Source organism: Microcebus murinus, chromosome 4, assembly GCF_040939455.1.
Source record: "Microcebus murinus isolate Inina chromosome 4, M.murinus_Inina_mat1.0, whole genome shotgun sequence".
NCBI lineage: Eukaryota > Metazoa > Chordata > Mammalia > Primates > Cheirogaleidae > Microcebus > Microcebus murinus.
Window position 1 is genome coordinate 99117174 of NC_134107.1, and position 17884 is coordinate 99135057.

Sequence of the window (17884 nt, forward strand, 5' to 3'; positions counted from 1 at the left end):
CAGCATTATGTCTGCATAACTCATTAGTTTTAACTGCAGCAAATATATGAAATGTACATGTCAAGCTGGGAATTTATTTTATATTGATATAAACTCAGAAAATGCCTTTTTGATGCCATCTGTTCATTTATTCATTCCGCCGTTGTTAATAGAGCACCTACTATGTGCCAGATAGGGTGCTAGGTGCTTGGCACAGTCCCTGCCATCCAAGCTGGCATTCTGTGGGGAGACAGCATCGTCGTCATAAGCAGGATGTGTGCCCCCGTGAGGAGCATTCCAGGGGTGGTGGCGGCAGTTGGGGAGGGGGTCACAGAAGCCTCAGAGGGCGATGAGGAGCTGAGCCTGGAGAAAGCACTTTGCAGGCCATCAGGGAATGGGACTGCACGGGCAGGCGTGGGAGCACGGCAAAAGGATGCAGCGCGTTTAGGAAAGTGGGGCGTCAGCTCGGGTGCCGGTGAGTGGCGGCCAGACCCTGTGAAGGTTTACCTGCTGGAGTGAGGGGTTTGCCCTTGGTCCTCTGTGCCGTGGAGAACTACCTGTGACTTTGGAGCAGGAGTGTGTCATTATCGAGTCTGTGTTTCAGTCAGAAGCCCCTGGCCATCATGTGGAGAGCCAACCAAAGAGGGGAAGACCAGAGGAGGGAGCCGGATAAGGGTGCTGAGGCCGGGCCCGGGTTGCTTCTGACAAATGTCTGCACTGGGACAGCTGGTGGCAATGGAGAGAAGGCTGTGGTGTGGCGGAAGCGGAGCTGTCAGGATTTTGGTGACGGACTAGACGTGGGAGTGTGGGGATGGGAAAATCTAGAGTGACTCTCCGCTTTCTGGCTTGGGTGACTGGTGGATTGTGGTTCCTCCTGCTGAGAAGAAGGAGAAGCAGATGGCGGGCGTGCTGGAGAGGAGGCCTTCGATTTCGGACCAGGTGTGTCTGAAGTGCTGTGGGACGTCCAGGCGGGGATGCAGGAGGCAGGTGTGCAGGTCCGTGTGTTCTGGGCTTGAGACGCGGATGGAGACGCCACTGTGTGCATGCAGGTGCTGATAAACCCTGGGTGGAGGCGAAACCCCCCAGGGAGGGCCATGTTAGTAGAAAGAGTGTCTTGGTGCTTTATCTCCAGAATGATTTCTTTTTTACCTCTAAATTGTTAAAATGTTTTCAGGTAATCAGGGCTGCACTGTTAGGTCCTAAGACTGGATTCATTTTAGGACCTAAGATGAAACTGAAAATAAAGACCTCACATTTCTTTGCATTTTTTTTTTTTTTTGATGAAGAATCTAAAAGCTTCATCTTTCTGCTCTGTAACAGTTAAGATATAAAAGAAAGGCCAGTGGAGTTGGGGACAGCTGTGTGACCTTCCACCAAGTACGTCTCTTTTCTTGGGTGTACGTCTCAGCTTCCTTCCTTGTCTGTAATAGAGCTTGTTCTGTGGATTAAATACGATAAAGACAGTGGAAAGAATTCTGCAAACTGCTGAACCTTAGACACATGCAACCTGGTGGTTCTTTCTATTCTTGTAAGGTTTGGGAAGAGATTACTTCTCATCCTCATGCCCAGGGGCACACAGAGGAGGCCCAAGAGCAGCCCAGGACCCGAGCCACTGTTGTTCTTAACGGTGGTCTCCAGAATCAGCCAGACTTCCCGGCTGTGGGCAATAAAAGTCAGGCCTGTATGAACTGAGTGTAGTTCAGTCATCAAATAAAATTTATACAGGCTAATCTGACACCTATTTAGCAGTTTGCATTATAATTATTGTGCAGCGTGCTGATCAGGCATAAATGGAAGACATTTGATGTAAATGGTTGTATTTAATATTACCTTTATATAGCCTAACCAGATTTTTAAAGTTCTTTCCTCTTTGACAGTTCATTCATTTATCTACTCAACAAATATTTATTGAGACCATAATATATGCCAGGCACTGTTCTGGGCCCTGGGGATACAGGCCAACAAGATTTCTGCCCCTGCCCTACCTCTGTTGAGCTTAAATTCTAGTGGGGAGACAGAAAATCACTGAATAATCAACTTTATCCATAATGAGTAAGAATGTCTAGCTTCCCTTGAGACTGTGTTTGCTTTAATCTATCCTTGCACCGACACCCATGAATTAAAGAACAAAGATTCTGGGCCTGGTATGCCAGCAGCGGAGTTGCCTTTACCCCAATCCTTTACCCTTTATCTTCCTCTGTCTCCCTCTAGCAGCCGATCGCTTGAGGCCTTCCATTCATTGAACAAATATGTGCTGTGCACCTATTATGTATAAGTAGACTCTGGGGATAGGACAGGGGACTGGAGACAGTCCTTCCCTTTATGGAAGCCACACTGAATCCCAGGTGTAGACACGTAAAGGCAACAGCAACGGAGGGAAAGGGCTGCTGTCAGAGCCATGCTAGGCTCACAGCTCACAGTGGTGGTGGGGGGGGGGGCGCCTAACCCCTAGGCACGTGGCAGGGTGAGCAGAGGAGCCTGCTTCAGGCAGAGGGAAACTGTGTGCATGGGGAACTGCAAGGTGCTGTGTGTGGCTGGAACATTGAGTGTGTTAGGGGGAGGTGGGGGTGCCCCTGAACCACATAAGACACATAGAAGTGCACATGTCATAAATGCACAGCTCAATGAGTTTTCACAAACTGAACGTACCTGTGCCACCAGCACCCAGACAGAGGTGCCTCCTGTCCCCTGCCAGGAGGTGCTCCCCTAACCATAACCACTAAGTGGACTTCTAATAGCACAGAATAGTTTTGTCTGTTTTTGCACTTTATGTAGGTAGAATTGTACTATCTGTGCCTGGCTTTTTTTTTTTTTTGCTCAATATTTATGAGATTCATCCATGCTATTGCAAGTAGTTGTTGATTATTCATTTTCATTTCTGTGTCACGTTCCACTGTGTAACTATGCAATGTATTCCTCCATTCTGCTGCTGGACATTTGGGTAGTTTCTAGTTTGGGGAAATTCAAAGACTGCTGCTAGGAACATTCCAGTACACGTCTTCAGTGAGCACATATGTGCATTCGTGTTGGATATATACCTAGGATATATACCTATATACCTTGGATATATACCTAGAGTTGCTCGGTCATTAGGATAGGCGTAAAGCTGTAGTAGACCAGTTTTCCAAAGCAGTTATATCAAGTTAGATTCTCACTAACACGATCCGAGAGTTCTAGTTGTTTCACATCCTTACTAACACTTGATATTGTCTTTTTAAAAAAATCATCTTGGGGGGTATATAGTGTTATATTATTGTGGTTTCAAATTGTACTTTTCTGATACACGATGAAGGTGAGCACCTTTTCAAATGTTTATAGGCCCTTTGGATATATTCTATAGTGAAGTGTCTGTTCAAGTCTTTTGCCCGTTTTCTTATTGGATTGTCCCTCTAGGGGGCGGGTGGAGGGAACATCTTCATACTGCTGTCCTCCCCAGGGGCACTGGGATTCGCAAAGGCAGGTGCTCACCAGCCCCCCCTCACCCCAGTGATGGGGGCAGATCCGGCCTCCTGCAGTCTCTGGGTCTCTGGGTCTGAGAGGTCACAGTCGGGGGCCAATGCCTGTGCTGCCTTGAGGGGAGGCAGCCCTCCAAGGTTCTGGATTGGACATAAGGCGCCCACCCCCCTCAGGAAGGAGGAGAGGGGCTGGTGGAGGAAGGTTGGGGCGGGGGTTAGTTTTCGGCAGGCGGCAGAGCAGACGTGGAAGCCAGCTGATGCCCTGGGCTGTGTGTCTCTGCCCTCAGTATTCGCTGGGAGTAAACCTCTCCCGTCTGGGCCAGGGAGGGCCCGGCATTTGTATAATAGCCCGTCGTTTAGCCCAGGACCTGGGCATGGTGGCTGCTCCTCTGTTATCTTGGTCAGTCCTCAGTTCGGCCCCACCAGGAGGGGTTGCTATACTACTTTTATATATGAGGAACCTGACCCGAGACAAAGGCCACTCGGCCTGTGAAAAGGCCTGCCCCTGTGAAGGCCACGCGGCTTGCGGGTGGAGGAAGGAGCTGGGTGGGACTCAACGCCCCCCCTCCCCCAGTGTGCAGTGCGTGCTGTGTTTGGGGCAGTGGAGTGACCCTCCCACCCCCTCCTCACCTGTCTACCTGTGGCTCCAGGTCCTGAAGGGCAGATGAAGGTCTTCATTTCCAGTGAGGCACCGTGAATCAGCCAACCACAGTCACCACTGCCTGCCCCTGTGGATCAGAGGCCGGGAGTTGGAACCTGAGCCTTCTGGCGCAGGGAGGAAAGTCACAGGGGCCTCCCCAATGCCATGGCTTTGCCTGGAGCCTGCCCGGAGCTCCCCCACGGCACTGCCAGAAGTTCTCCTGGAAGGGCTGGTGGCCCTGCCCAGAGAGGTTCTCGAGGTGGTCCCTGGAGGCAGCCTGGGTCACTGGGATGGGGGGCTGCCTAGCTGGGGCACAGGACTCACGTGCTCCCCTGCTCTCTCACAGAGTTATGTCATGCCCAGACCAGCAGAGGACTCCATGAGGATTTATAGAAGATGCCCCGCGTCTTGGCGCCTTTGGTGCTGCTTCCTGCGTGGCTCGTGATGGTCACCTGCAGCCCGCACTCCCTGAGGATCGGTAAGTGCGGCCCGGCCCTGGGGGATGTCCACGGGGACATGTGAGTGCTGCACTTGCCCCTGGGGTGCCACCCCGAACGTGCACTGTGCCCTCTTGAGTTTGGCTGGGGTGGAGCCGGTGGTGGTGGGCCAGCTGGACGGGCTGACAGCTCTGACCTGGTCCACCTGCCCAGCTCCCCTGGTGACTCGAATAAAGATGCTGATAACTCCCTGGTGTGTTTTGTGATGGACTCAGCCTAGCACATTAAGGGGCAGCTGTTAGTGAAGAAGGAGGCTGTTAGTGAGAATGGCCATGGGGATTCCAAATCCCGGGCTGCAGGTAAGAGAAGAGGTCACTTCTCTTCTCTGATCAGTCTAAGAAGGCTTCCCGGAGAGGGTGCTGTGTCCACGGTTTGGATGACGCCAGGAGTCTGCAGGGTGACCCTGGCCTTGTGCTTGGAAGGGCCCTTGACTTTGTGTCTGCTTGCTGTGGCTTGGCTCTGTGGGGGGGAGGGGAGGGTCACTTCAGTGTCTGCCTTGTCCTTGTCCTTGTTGCTGTGTGGATGCCCACTCTAGGTATGGGCAGACAGGCTGCCACCTGCGCCATCTGCACGCCCATCCCTGGAGGCGAAGGCTGGGAAATGAATGTCTCCTCCCCTGCCAGGACTGAATGAGACTTGAGGAACTCCAGGTCCTGGGTCCTGGGGACACAGCCCCAGCTGCAGGGACAGGGACACAGTCCAGTCCAGCAGGCACAGGTTATCTGATGGCCCAGCAACAGAGAACCCATGGAGTCAGGACAGAGGTGGGATGTCGGGGATCAGGTGTGTCTACCTGTGTTTGTGGGGATAGGGGAGAGTGTGGGCAGATGGGTGGCATGCAGTGGCAAACCCAGGCAGGTAGGTTGTTGACCGTAAGAAGACCCATCTAACAGCAGGACCCCGGGGCCAGGGTTAAGTGACAGTCCTCGAGGGACTCAAATACCAGGCAGGTTTTCCAGCCAGATAACCACATGAGGCCCCTCTTCCCAGACTGGGGCTAGGGTGGGAGCAAAGGCAGGATCCTAGATCCTAAACCTGAATCTAAAAGAGTTAGAGACGGACTTAGAACAAACAGGGTTTGATGCCGAGTCCAGGGAAGTGACTTAAAGCTCCCGAATCCCCCCAGCTGCAGTCAGGCTGGCATGCTGGTGGTGTCAGGAGACGCTGGCGAGGGCAGAGCCAGGCCAGCCACTGAGACCCTGGCCAGCCTGGCATCACGTGCTGGAGGCCGAGCCTGCAGGTCTATGAGCTGCTCCCTGTTACCTTGTGGGCACGTCTTCCTGTGCATATGCAGCGAGTGGCAGCTGATTGGAATCAGAAATGTGGACAGGTGACTCGATCCTCCCCCTTACCCTGCCCTCCATGCGCTGCTCTGCATGCTTAAAAAAAGGAATTAAAAACAAAATATTTCCTCCCTCTTCTCCATTCATTTTTACAGAAACATCAAAACCTAATTTAATTCTGCTTAGCGGCAATGCAAAACGGTTCATATCCTTAAGATGTTTAATTTATAAGATGCCTGCAGTTATTCAGCGTTCGCTACAAGGTTTTCTCCCCCCTCTAAATGAGCGGATAAAGCAGTAACCCATCAATTTCCATTTGTCACTAATGGGAAGCGGAAAGGGATTGAGCCAGAATCGGCAGCACCTCACCTGACACTTGTTCTTGGGAGGGAAGCAGGAAGCGGAGCTGACGGATCCCTCTCTTGGCTGCTACCCCAGCGACAGAGGGCTTCGAAGGGGCGCCTCGTCCTCCCAAACCCACGCCCCGGACAATGCTCGTCCAGCGTCATCGAGACTCTGCTGGCCCTCAGTTTTGGTTCATGCCAGGCCACTTCCAGCCGGTTTCCTGCCAGGGGCCCTGCTGGCCGGGAAGGTCAACCCGGGCCCGATCTTCAGCAGAGGCCCGGAAGCAGCGTTGAGCCAACAAAGAGACAGAAAAGAAAAACCCAGACAGCAATGCCAGGACCCGTTTCCCTGTCTTCCTTGGTTATCCTAGGTGCTAGGAGCTTTTAAAAAGTCTCCCGATCTTTACAGACGGAAAGGTGTTAATTAGATGGACTCCAGAAGGGGTGTGGAGTCCGGCAGGGCTGGGGAGAGAAGTAGGTCAAGAAAACACGAGTGGCCGCGCCGAGCAGCAGGCGGCCTTGTGCACAGATGGGCCGGTGGGTGCTGGCGGTGCTGGGCTCTCCTGAGTCCCCGACAGGCTTGTGGGAAAGGTGGCACTGCTGCCCCTCCCAGCCCCCCAGGGGTCACCTCTCCCTGCATTTGGGTTTTCCTGGGGTTGTCCCCACCCCCACCCCCCAGCCTCAGAATGGATGGCTGTCACAGTGGGGCTGCAGGAAGGGACCAGGAATCTCAGAGATAAATTGCCCCGTTTGCTCCACCCAGCCCCGCTTGTCTGCTGGTGACAATACGGATGTTTGGGAAGAGGCGGCCGAGCCCATTACCCTGCCTTGTGACGGCTATTTTTCATTCAAGTGGGGCACGGGGCGGGAGAGACAGCCAAATTGTCTATTACAGTGTTTGTTGTTTACCCCCGAATGAGGTTTTGGATAAGAGAAAGGGATTTATTTATGGCTGTGAGGCCGGCTGCATAAATTCCCCAAACTCGCACACATACGTCAGCCCCTTCCATCATCTATCTTCTGAAAATGTTTTTTGATTTTGCTTCTCTCCCTCTGGGTCCGCTGAGTGATGACTGTGGAGCCACCAGTTAATAAATGTCCTGGGAAGACCCCGCCCATCCCTGCAGCCCCTGGTCCTTACAGAGGTCAGGGGTTGAGGTCATACTATCTTAGAGCCACAAAGGATTAGAAGGATCTGTTATCCCACCTGCTCATCTTGCAAGTGAGGAAACAGGCCCAAAGGAGGCAAGGTTTGGCTATGGTCACATGGCACATGGGCGGCCTGGCTGGTGGCAGCTGGCTCTAGACCCCGATGTCCTTGACTCCTGTCCCAGTGCTCTCTTTGCAGAGCACCCACGGGCTCCCTTCGCCACTGGGAGGCAGGATCACCTTCAACAGTACTCGAAGGTTATATTCTCTTGCAGCTTCCTTCAGTCGTGTTAGAAAAATGTTCAGACATTAGCAAATGTTACCCTTGCCCCCAACACCTTAGATACCCAGTAGGTATTAGTTAACTGAGTGCACGCTATGCTTTCCAGCCTGCCTCTTGTGACTCCTTCCCTGGCCCTGCGTTTTGGTCGTACTGAACAGCTCACTGTGACCCACATATACTGGGGAGGATTACTCCAGGTTGTGCCCATACCTCTTGCTCTGCCTGTGGTATTCCTCCTCCCATTCCATCTCCTCTCCCTGGAAAACAACTCCAACTCCTCCTAGCCCTCCTCTTCCTCCACCTCCTCTTCCTCCTCCCTTTCTTCCTTCTCCATCACCATTGGCTTAAATGGCTCTTCCTCTGCAAAGTCCTTTCCTGATATTACCTTGTCCCTCCCAGGAGAATCCATCTTTTTCCTACTATTCTCCCATTCCCCTGGCACGTACTGCCTGTTCCAGCACTTACCATGTTGTGTTCTAATTGTTACGGCATTTCCCCACTAGACTCCAGTAACACAAGGGCCTGACACATGATCTGTGCAAAGGTATTGCTCTAGCTCAGTGAATGTGATGGATAGATGAACCCATGGCCCATACAAGACCAGGCTCCCTGATAACATGTTTGGTACCATTGTTTTAAAGTGCTTTCTTTTGGTTCCACCTGTGCTTAAAGAAGTAGACTTATCAGAGGAAGTAGAAGAGAAAGGAGAGAAGGAGAAAATGTCCATCTGTCTGTCTTACTCAAAAGGGAGAATAGGAATGGGCTGATGACCCTTACTGGGTTCTAGTGAAAGAATGGCTGTAATAATAAACACAACGATTCATTCATTCATTCACCCAACACATATCTATTGAGTGCTTCGTGCTAAGTACTGATGATACAGTGCTAAATAAATAATAATATTAAAATGATAACTCCCACTTTTAAAAGCCTTACTCTTGGCCAGGCCAGGTATTTGCCAAATCTCAATCTTTATGTTGGAATTAATGATTCCATGCTATAGATGAAGAAACAGAGGCTTGGAGCATTTAAGTAAGACATCTAAGGTCACACAAGTACTGAAATTGGAACCCGTCCCTCTCCAAAGCTGCGGCTTTCTGCTCTTCTGTAGCTAGTGACCCCCTGGAGACATTTGGGATATCCCATTATCACAGCAGTCACCTTCAACGTATTGTGTTTTGTCTGGCAAAAGAATTGAAAGACGGAATCATTATTGTTAGTATAGTCTCTTGGGGTGGTGGTGGTGGGGGACACTTTTGCCTCCAAAGAATTTCCTAAGGGCACAAAGTCTATCTGAGAGATGTGGAAACTGAGGCTTGGGGGTTGCAGAGGCTCAGCCCGGTGGCAGGGGAAGTCCTGCTCTACGTGGGCGCGCTAGACACAACAGCCGGCTGTCGTGGCAACTGAATCTCTTTCTCGTTTAAGCTTTCCCTGGGTGGTGAAGCAGCAAGAGCTTGGATTTATGTGACACTCCGCCTCACCAGGACCCCCAAGCACTTTACAACTGTAATTTTTTACTTAGTTGGTTCCCCCCAATGAGCTCCAATCTTGTGCAGAGAACGTTCAGCACAGAACATCCAGATGTTATAAAGATGAAGATAATAGGAGAACTGGGGGGTCGGCAAGGAGGAAGAATAGAAAACACTGATTTCTTAAGACCAGTTCTGCTGTGTGTTAAATATATCAGATGCACCAAGATTCAAGTATCCCAGCTGAATTCTTCGCCTTGTAGAGGATTCACCCTGGGGTTCCTGAGTGGTGGGCTCCTCTAATAATGTGACCACGTGATTTGATTTATGAAATTTTGATCGGCACGTAACTTCTCATCTCGTTTCCAAATTGAGTCACCCGTATAGACAATCAATTGGTCTTTCACATTAGTGACAAATAGAAATTGATGACTTTCTCCTTCATCCGTCACCTGTCACCTAGAGAGGAATATGGAAAGATTTCTCAGACATAAATCTCTCCCCTGGTGAGCACCTTAGGGAGTCTGTGTCTTTCTTATTCATGGCTGTATCCTCAGGGTCTAGCACACAGTGCTTGGCCCATAGTGGTAGGCTGGGTAAATGTTTGCTAAATGAATTATCTGTGGCAAGTTTTGAATCATGAGCTGACCTGTCAGTTTGCAAACTTCTTTTCCTCCAGGAATTGGTCAAAGCTCAAAAATGTCAACCGGTTTTATTGTCAGCTCACAGAATTAGGAGAGTAAATACTTTGCCAAAAACAAAAGTCTGTGTGTGTCTGCACACACAAGGCTGTCTCTCCTCCCTTCCCTGCTCCACCCCTGCCACCGACATGTTTTGGGGGTGGACGAAGGAGGCTTGGCTGTAGTTGGAGAAGCGTGCAGGCCAGCGTGCTGCGTCATTCGTCTTCCCTCAGTCTTCGGGAGCACCATGCAGGATGGTTTCTGGGTGTTTATCTTCTCTGTCACCCTTTCCAGAACCCATGTGAGCTACAACCTCAGGCTGTAGTCTCTTCTGCTGACAGGTTAGGGATGAATTAGGCCTAGATGTTCCATTTTGCAGGTAGGAAATCCTGCAGTTCCAAAAGGAGACGTGAATTGATGAAGGCCCCTTTGGTAACACCAGGACTCTTGACTCTCAACCGTTTGGTGACATTCGTGCCATGGTTTCCAGTATGTAGCATGTTCTTACACACACGCTAATCCCGTCTCCCCAGCAAACCTGTGAGGCAGGTAGGAGTGAGCATGTCTTATGGAGAGGAGCCTGAGGTTTGTGACTTGCCCAGGCTTTCACGGAGGTGGGTGGGCATGTCTACAGAGGGGGCGAATGGAGCAGCATCTGAGGACAGCCTGGTGGCAGAGACCTGGATAGCCCGTCGGCAGTACATTCTCAGCGGGCGAGATCTGAAAGCCACCAGGGGCCAGAGAGCCGATGCCTGAGGCCTCGCAAAAGGAGGCTGAGCTGAAGAAAACCAGCAAGTGATGGCGGCAAGCGTTAGTAAGTCTCGATTCTGTATTCTGTTTTCTTTAACATATCGTGATTGATCTCTGGGAACGGTCCCAGTGGCAGAGGTGTCAGGGATGAGGGGATGGGACTATTGCCCCACAAGTAAAAGTCCTAGATAACAGAGCCGATTTCCATGTAGTTTTGGTATGTGGCTGCCTGCGTCCATCTGTGCTAGAATGGCCTGGATTCCCCCAGCCTCTCATTTTGTCCCTCAGTGAATGTTCCAGCCCGATGGTATCCACTTCCCTGTTGGATAGAGCAATGTCCAGCTCCGCCCGTCAGGGCGGCTGGGGGACCTGACCAGCAGCATTGAGTTGAGCAGGGATGAATGAACACGGTATTAGGAAAATGGCAAGGGTGATATTTCATCTGAATTTCAAAAGCCTGTCTCCAGCTCTCTGAAATGGTTTACAAAGAGTCTTAGGATGTGGAGTGAGTCATTAGCAAGCTCTATTTTGGGGGGGTGGGGTGGGAGCAGAGGGGTTGAAATTATGGAAAGAGATTTTGGTTCCATGTACAAAAATGTTTACCAGGTAGATGGAATGGGCTTTCATGAACATCAAGTCCCCATAGCTGGAGACGGTCACAGGTAGGTTGGACAAGGATTTCAGCATCAAATAGGGTGTTGCACCTGTTACTTCTAAGACCCCTTCCGATCTGGGGTTCGGTAATATACTATTTCCACCTTTGATCACTTCTCATAGTCTCTTAGGGAAGTATCCCATTATCATCGCGTCCTCGTTAATAACCATTCACACGGGCTTAGAACTGAGCAACCATCTGCCTAATTTGAGCCATGACCCCATTTGGATAAGCCAGGTAGGAGATAATAGCCCTGCTAATTCTTCTGTTTTGCTGGTGTGGACCTGGCCTCTCTGGGTGCCTCCTTCCTCGCTGTGGAGTCGGAGAGGCACAGACAATGTGGAAGCTGCCGCCAGAGCGGGGCGCCGAGTGAGCCCAGCGAGCGAGTCTGCGTGGGTGGGGCGGGCGTGCACCGCCAGCGCCGGCACCTCCCACTCCCAGCTCGTGGCTCAGCTGCAGGCAAGACGGTGGCCACACTTAGCGTTCATTAGTCTGGATAAACAGGCGCATGTTCCCTAGCAGCTTTCTGGAGGCTGGGCTTGGCTGGTGGGGAGCGTTGGGCGGCAGGATGTCACAGACAGCTGTCCCTCTGTGTCCTCTTGGGGTGTGTCTCTTCCCACGGCACTGAAAGACGGTGTCTGGTCAGCTCGGGCTGGGCTGTGCTGGGGAGGCCCAGGCCCGCCGGGGCTGGGATGTGCACGCGTTGGCATGCACAGTCCTCTGGCTGCAGTGCTGGCCCTGGGAGCCGCCGAGGGGCGGTCTGCCACCCATCTCTGCTTGCAGACCTGTGGAAGTGGCAGTCTTCGTGTCATTGTGGCCCCTTTAGAAAAGAGGTTCTCTGCTCTGAACCTCTACCCCAGGGGCAGGCCTCGGCCACAGCCCTTTCACTCCTCTCTCTTCCTGTGTCTCAGGTGAGGAAGGCAACCTAAACGGGCTGGCTCATCACCTGGGGCAGCCCATGTGAGGGTCCCTCACATGTCCCCCTCATCTCAGTCCCTCCCACCTCACTCACCCAGGTACCTTGAACGTCCGTTTGTTGTGATTGAGGTGCGGGGAAGACGGGGCCAGGTGTGCTGCGAAGAAGTCCTGGCCAGCTCCAGCATGCTGTGTGTGTTCACACAGGAGCCTGGGCTCTGGGACCAGATGTGAGTCCCAGCTCCATCCTTGGTGACCTTGGGCAAGAACATCATTTCTCAGCACCTAAATCTCTTCATCTATAACATGGGATAATAGTACGCCCTATTTCGTGTTTTTATGAGAATTCAATATGTTCCAACATAGAAGCACTTAGGACGGTGTCAGGCATCCAGCGAGTGCTATGAGAGTGGCGTCTATGATTATTAATGGCCCTCTGGGGCTCGCCTGTCTCCATCCCCAGCCTCTCCCTGCCTGGAACACCCTTCCCCAGCCCCCCGCCAGATCCCATCTCTTCCCTTTTTCTAAACCCTGCGTTAAGCTCGCCTTGTTCTAGGAGATGAGGACCCCTCACCTGGTCCCGAGAGCTCTCCCTGCCAGAATCCTCAGAGTGCCGGGGCGGGTGCTCACGTGCTCACTCGAGAGTTGCAATGTTTTTGTGGGTGCAACTTACCGCCCCCCCCCCCATTTTATGCAAACATTTTTAAGACCTTATTTGAACTCTGTCTGCATAATGAGCCTATGGGCACCCTGAGAGGATGGGCTCTCCCTTCTCTGCCCCCACAGTGTCCTGGGCTCCTCTCACTGGAGTCGCTGTCCCGGGTGCTAGCTTATGGGTCTGAATGATGCCCATCTTAAAAACCTCCCTTAGCTTCTGTCCCTCTTCAGCAAACCCATTTTTCTCCTTTTACGACAAAGCTCTGCAAAAGAATTGCCTGTCGCAGCCGTGTCCACGTCCTCTCCTCTCTCTCCCTGTCCGTAAGACTGCCAGCCCCCACCGTGGATGTCCACGGAGCTAAACCCAGTGATCTGTCCCGGGCCTCACCTTCCTGGACTTAGCGGCAGTGCTTGACATAACCTTTCTCTCCTGCCTTGAAACGCTCTTTCACTTGGCTTCTAGACCACACTCTGCGTTGGTTCTTGCTCTGTCTCACTGGGCTCTGTCTCATTGAGCTCTGAGTATGGACGTGCCCCGGGGCCCTGGCCTTAAACTTCTTCTCTGTCCACTCTGTCCCACTCCCTTGGTGATCTCTGTCAGTCGCGTGGCTTTAACTGCATCTGTTTGCTGTGACTCTCTAATCTCATCCCCAGCTCTGACCTCTCTCTCTCCAAAACTCCACTCCAGTGCACGGCTGCCTGCCCATCACATGTCTGCTCACACGTCTGCTGCAAACGCAGACTCGGCACGTCCACCGTCGAGCTCTTGGTTCCCCCTCCAAGCCTGCTCCTCCTCCTGTCTCCCCGCTTCACAAGTGGCAATGCCACTCTATCTATCCGGACGTAGGGTCCAGAGCTCGGGGTCATGCTTGACCCCATCCTTCTCTGACACCACACCCTCCCCACAGCAGTCCTGTCGCTCTGCCTTCCGAGTAGGTCCAGTGCGACCCAGCCGCTTCTCACCCCAGCTGCTGCTGCCCTGTCCCAGCCAGTATTACCTCTGCCTGGCTTACCGTGAGGCTCTCCTGCTAGTCTCCCTGCCTCTTCGTGCCCTGTCACTTTTCATTCTCAAAATGGCAGCAAGAGCAGTTCTTCAAAGGTGTAAGCCGGGTCATGTCAGTCCTGTGCTCCAGTCCTCCCCTGACTTCTCATGTCAGCATGAAAGACAAAGTTCTCACAATGGTCCTCGGGGCTCTTCATGATCTGCCCCCTATTCTGTTGCTTTTCACTCTTTCTTCTTACCGCCTCTTGCTTATACCACTTACCAGCCCCAGCCCCGGTCCCAGTGGTTTCTTTGCTTTTCCTAAACACACCAGGCATGCACCCACCCCAGGGCCTTTGCACAAGCTGTCCTCACTGCCTAGAACACTCTTCACCTGGATATCTGCACAGTTCACTCCCTCACGCCTGTGGGTCACACCCTGACCATCCTATACCCCCTCTCCTGCCCCCAGCACTTTCTGTCCTCCTCCCCTGACTTACTTTCCGTAGAGCTTATCACCACCTGTCATACTGGTGTTGTTGTTTACTGTCAGAGTCCTCCGAAGAAAAACCCTCTGTTTTGTTTCTGCTGTTTGCTCAGCACTTAAGACAGTGCCTGGCATATAGTAGGTGCTCACTAACCATCTGCGGAATGAATGGATGATGCAGACCCAAGGGAGGCCCCGAAGGAACATCAAATTAGGCTTTTGCAGGGAGAGACTGACGGTCTCACTTGGTATGGAGACAGCTCCTAACATTTAATAAGTGCTCCTTGCTGAAAACAGTGCAATGACACTGCTGGCTCCCTGTCCTCATATTCTCTGATCCCTGCAACCCAACCCCAGGTCCTGAGGCACATTTTGCGCCCGTCCGGAGGGAGCTCAAGCCAGCGGTGTAATGACTCAGCGTCAGCCTGAGTCTTGGCTGTTGGTCTTACTTTGTCCCTCAGCTCCAACGCCAGGCTCCTGGCTTATCATCCGGCCCACTTGTGTTGCCCCTGCAGTGCCCAACTCTCTGTCTTGTCATCGAGTCTGCAACGTTGCTTGGATGTTGTGTCTGTGCCCAAGCTCCTCTGGGCCCAAAGTCAGGCTGTGTATGTCTCGGTCTTCCAAGAGCCTGGGGACCGAACCTGGACTCAGCATCTCAGCTGGGACGCAACCACCTGCTTCCAGCTCTTTCCTGAAGCTGCCATTGCTGGCCAGGGAACCTGCCTGGTGCTTGCCAGGACTGGCTGTCTGCTTGTGCTCAGACTCACCAAGTCTACACGGTGGCAGGGACCTCAGGTAACTCACGCCACCTCTGAGTAGTCCTGACCACTGGCTTTCTTCCTGTTGAGCCCAAATCTGTCCCCCTGTGCCCACGGTTCCAGCTCCACCTGTCGCTCAGGGCCTCACAGCGCAGGTCTGGTGCTCCCCCGTGACAGCGTCTCTGAGACCCACAGCACTGTCGGTCCAGGGCCCCCACTGTCTTCTTTCCTCCAGGGATTTACCGTTAGTACCTTTGTTCCTCCTATCTCATTGTTTGGATTCCACACATCGTCCTGGTCACCCTCCTCCCCTAGATGGGATTTCCTTTTTCTCCTTCCTAACTAGGGTGTGGTTCCCCCAATCAGAGGCAGGCACTCCCCTCATCTGCTTCTGATCCACCATGGGCCCCTGCCCCAGCCCGAGGGAGGCCTAGTCTCCTGGCCCAGAGCTCCTTGTCGGACTCTGCCAGCCCTGGCTGACCCGTCTGTGGGTTAAAGAGAGCCGATCTGGGTGTCAGCCTATGTCTGCATGATGCAGCCCCTGGTGCTGCAGAGGCTGGGTTTTGCTGTCAATACCCAGAGCTGAGGCTGCTCTTTGAAATCCCTGCCGCAGGTCGCCCCAATGTCTAAAGACATCTGTATTAAGGGGCCAGGTGCTCCGGGGTTTCCTAAGTTGAGTCACCTCTGTGACTTCCTCCAAGCTGTGCTTTTGCCATCCTTTCTAGGACATGGTCTTTCGAGCACAGAGTGACACAGGCGGGGGAGGGAATGCCACTGTGCTGGCAACACTCATAAATTTCCCCTAGCGGCAGGGATCTAACAACATGAGACTTTGAGCTTTCAGCTCACAGTTGAAAGAACAGGGATTTTCCCAGAGATGACAGAAAAGGGAAGCACGCAGCCCCGGGGGCCTCGGCAGGAGGCTCTGTTGAGGACTTGCTCCAAGGAGGCAGCAGCCACCAGCCACCAGCCTGTGTTGGAGCAGGATTGCAGTGGGTGGCACCAGACCTCTGGGCAGCCACCCAGAAGTCTCATGCCAACAGGCCGGAGAAGAAGGAGAACTTTCCGAAGGCCGTAGGTAAGGAATTCTCCTTGTACTTCCTGGGGCTGTTGGGGTTTCTAAAATTAAAGGGACCTTTATCTGGAAATGGTGGTTAAATGCCAGTTTCCCCGTTAAAGCCAATTCGGAAGACCTAGAGTGCTAAAGGAATTAAGTCTGTTAAATGGAAATAAGTGGAGTTGGTGGAGAAGAAACTGGATATAAATGAGTGAAATGATCCGTGGGTTGGTGCTTTCCCTTTATTTAATCAGCCTCTTCCTCATCTGCCATGGACATGATCTCCCAGAGAGCACTGTGGCCACCGGGAGGGTCCCTTGCAGGGAGGGCAGGCCACCCACTCAGGGAGAGTCACTGCTGTTGGCCTGCAGTTGCAGCCTTGGTGGGGTCTCTCCCTTCTGGGTCTCACATGAGTGCCTGTGTTACCAGGAAGCCACGAGGATGGTCACCTGGGAGAGCGTGGAGTTCACATTCGAGTTCGCGTGTCCAGGCATCATGGAACAACAAGTCTAGCTGTGGATTCAGAATTCATGTGCACGAATCCCACTTACTAGCCATGTGCCTTTAGGCAAAGTATTCAACCCATCTCATGCTCAATTTCCCATCTGTAAATCTGGAGATAGCAGCGCTTATCATTAATTATTGTATTAACTGAGAGGAGATAGGTGAAGTACCATGCACAGTGTGTGGCATATAGTAATACTTAATAAACATCAGTTTCTGTTCTTTTGTTTCTTTTAAAAAATAGTGGTTTGCTTAACAATTATGGCAAGCAACTGGATGGCATCACAAGGTAGTGGAATGGGTGTGGCTCTTACTGACGTACAAACCTGGAATTGAATCGTAGTTTCAGCATTACGTGACCTTGAGTAAATCATTCAGCTTCTGTTTCCTACTGTAAAATGGGGGTAATGATGCTCACCTCATAGGATTGTTGAGGTTGACACGAGCTAATGTAGGGGAAACAGCATAGTGCCTGACAGTGGGAAGTCAATCAATAAAAGCTATTATCAGTAGTAGTTCTACCATAAGTATTATTACTATGGTTTTCTCTTGCTGCAAACTTAGTGGCCTAAACAAGACGAATTTATTATCTTACAGTCTGTAGTGCAGAAGTATGAACTGAGCTAAAACTAAGTCTCGGTAAGCCCGCGTTCCTTTCTGGAGACCCTACGGAAGAACCCGTTGGCTGCTCATTTGGGTTGGCGGAATTCACTTCCTTGTGGGTACAGGGCCAAGGCCCCCATTTTCTTGCTGGCTGTCAGCCGAGAGCCCTTCCCGGCTTGCAGAGTTCACTGCATTCCTAGGCTTCTGGCCCTCTGCCTCCATTTTCAAAGCCAGCAGTGGTAAGTTGAATCATTCTCACCTCGAGGCTCACTGACCTCAGCTGGCAAAGGTTCACTCATTGTGGGGACTCATTGACCTCAGCTGGCAAAGGTTCACTCATTGTGGGATTAGGCTCACTGACCTCAGCTGGCAAAGGTTCACTCATTGTGGGATTAGGCTCACTGACCTCAGCTGGCAAAGGTTCACTCATTGTGGGATTAGACTGAGCCCACTGGGACAATCCAGGATCATCTCCCCATCTCAGGGTCTAGACACTTAATCACACCTGCAAAGTCCCTTTTGCCATGTGTCTTAGTCTGTTTTTGTAGCTATGGAAGAATGCCCGAGACTGGGTAATTTATTATAAAAGACAAGAGGTTTATTTAGCTCATGGTTCTGCAGGCTGGGAAGTTCAAGTGCGTGGCCCTGGCTCCTGGTCAGAGCTTTTGAGCTGTGTCACAACATGGCAGAGAAGGTCAAAGGGAAAATGCTAAGAGGGGAAAACCTAGGGGGGCATC

General features: G+C 52.0%; 1 protein-coding gene across 2 annotated transcripts in view; it reads left to right on the forward strand.

Annotated features, from left to right (window-relative positions):
* Positions 1 to 17884, forward strand: part of GRIK4 (glutamate ionotropic receptor kainate type subunit 4) — a 418916-nt gene that overhangs the window by 120894 nt on the left and 280138 nt on the right. For both annotated transcript variants that reach the window (XM_012773499.2, XM_076002592.1), the window contains exon 2: positions 4421 to 4552. In XM_012773499.2, the coding sequence (XP_012628953.2) occupies positions 4471 to 4552 (82 nt within the window). In that variant the 5' untranslated portion in view covers positions 4421 to 4470. The remainder of the gene's footprint in view (positions 1 to 4420; positions 4553 to 17884) is intronic.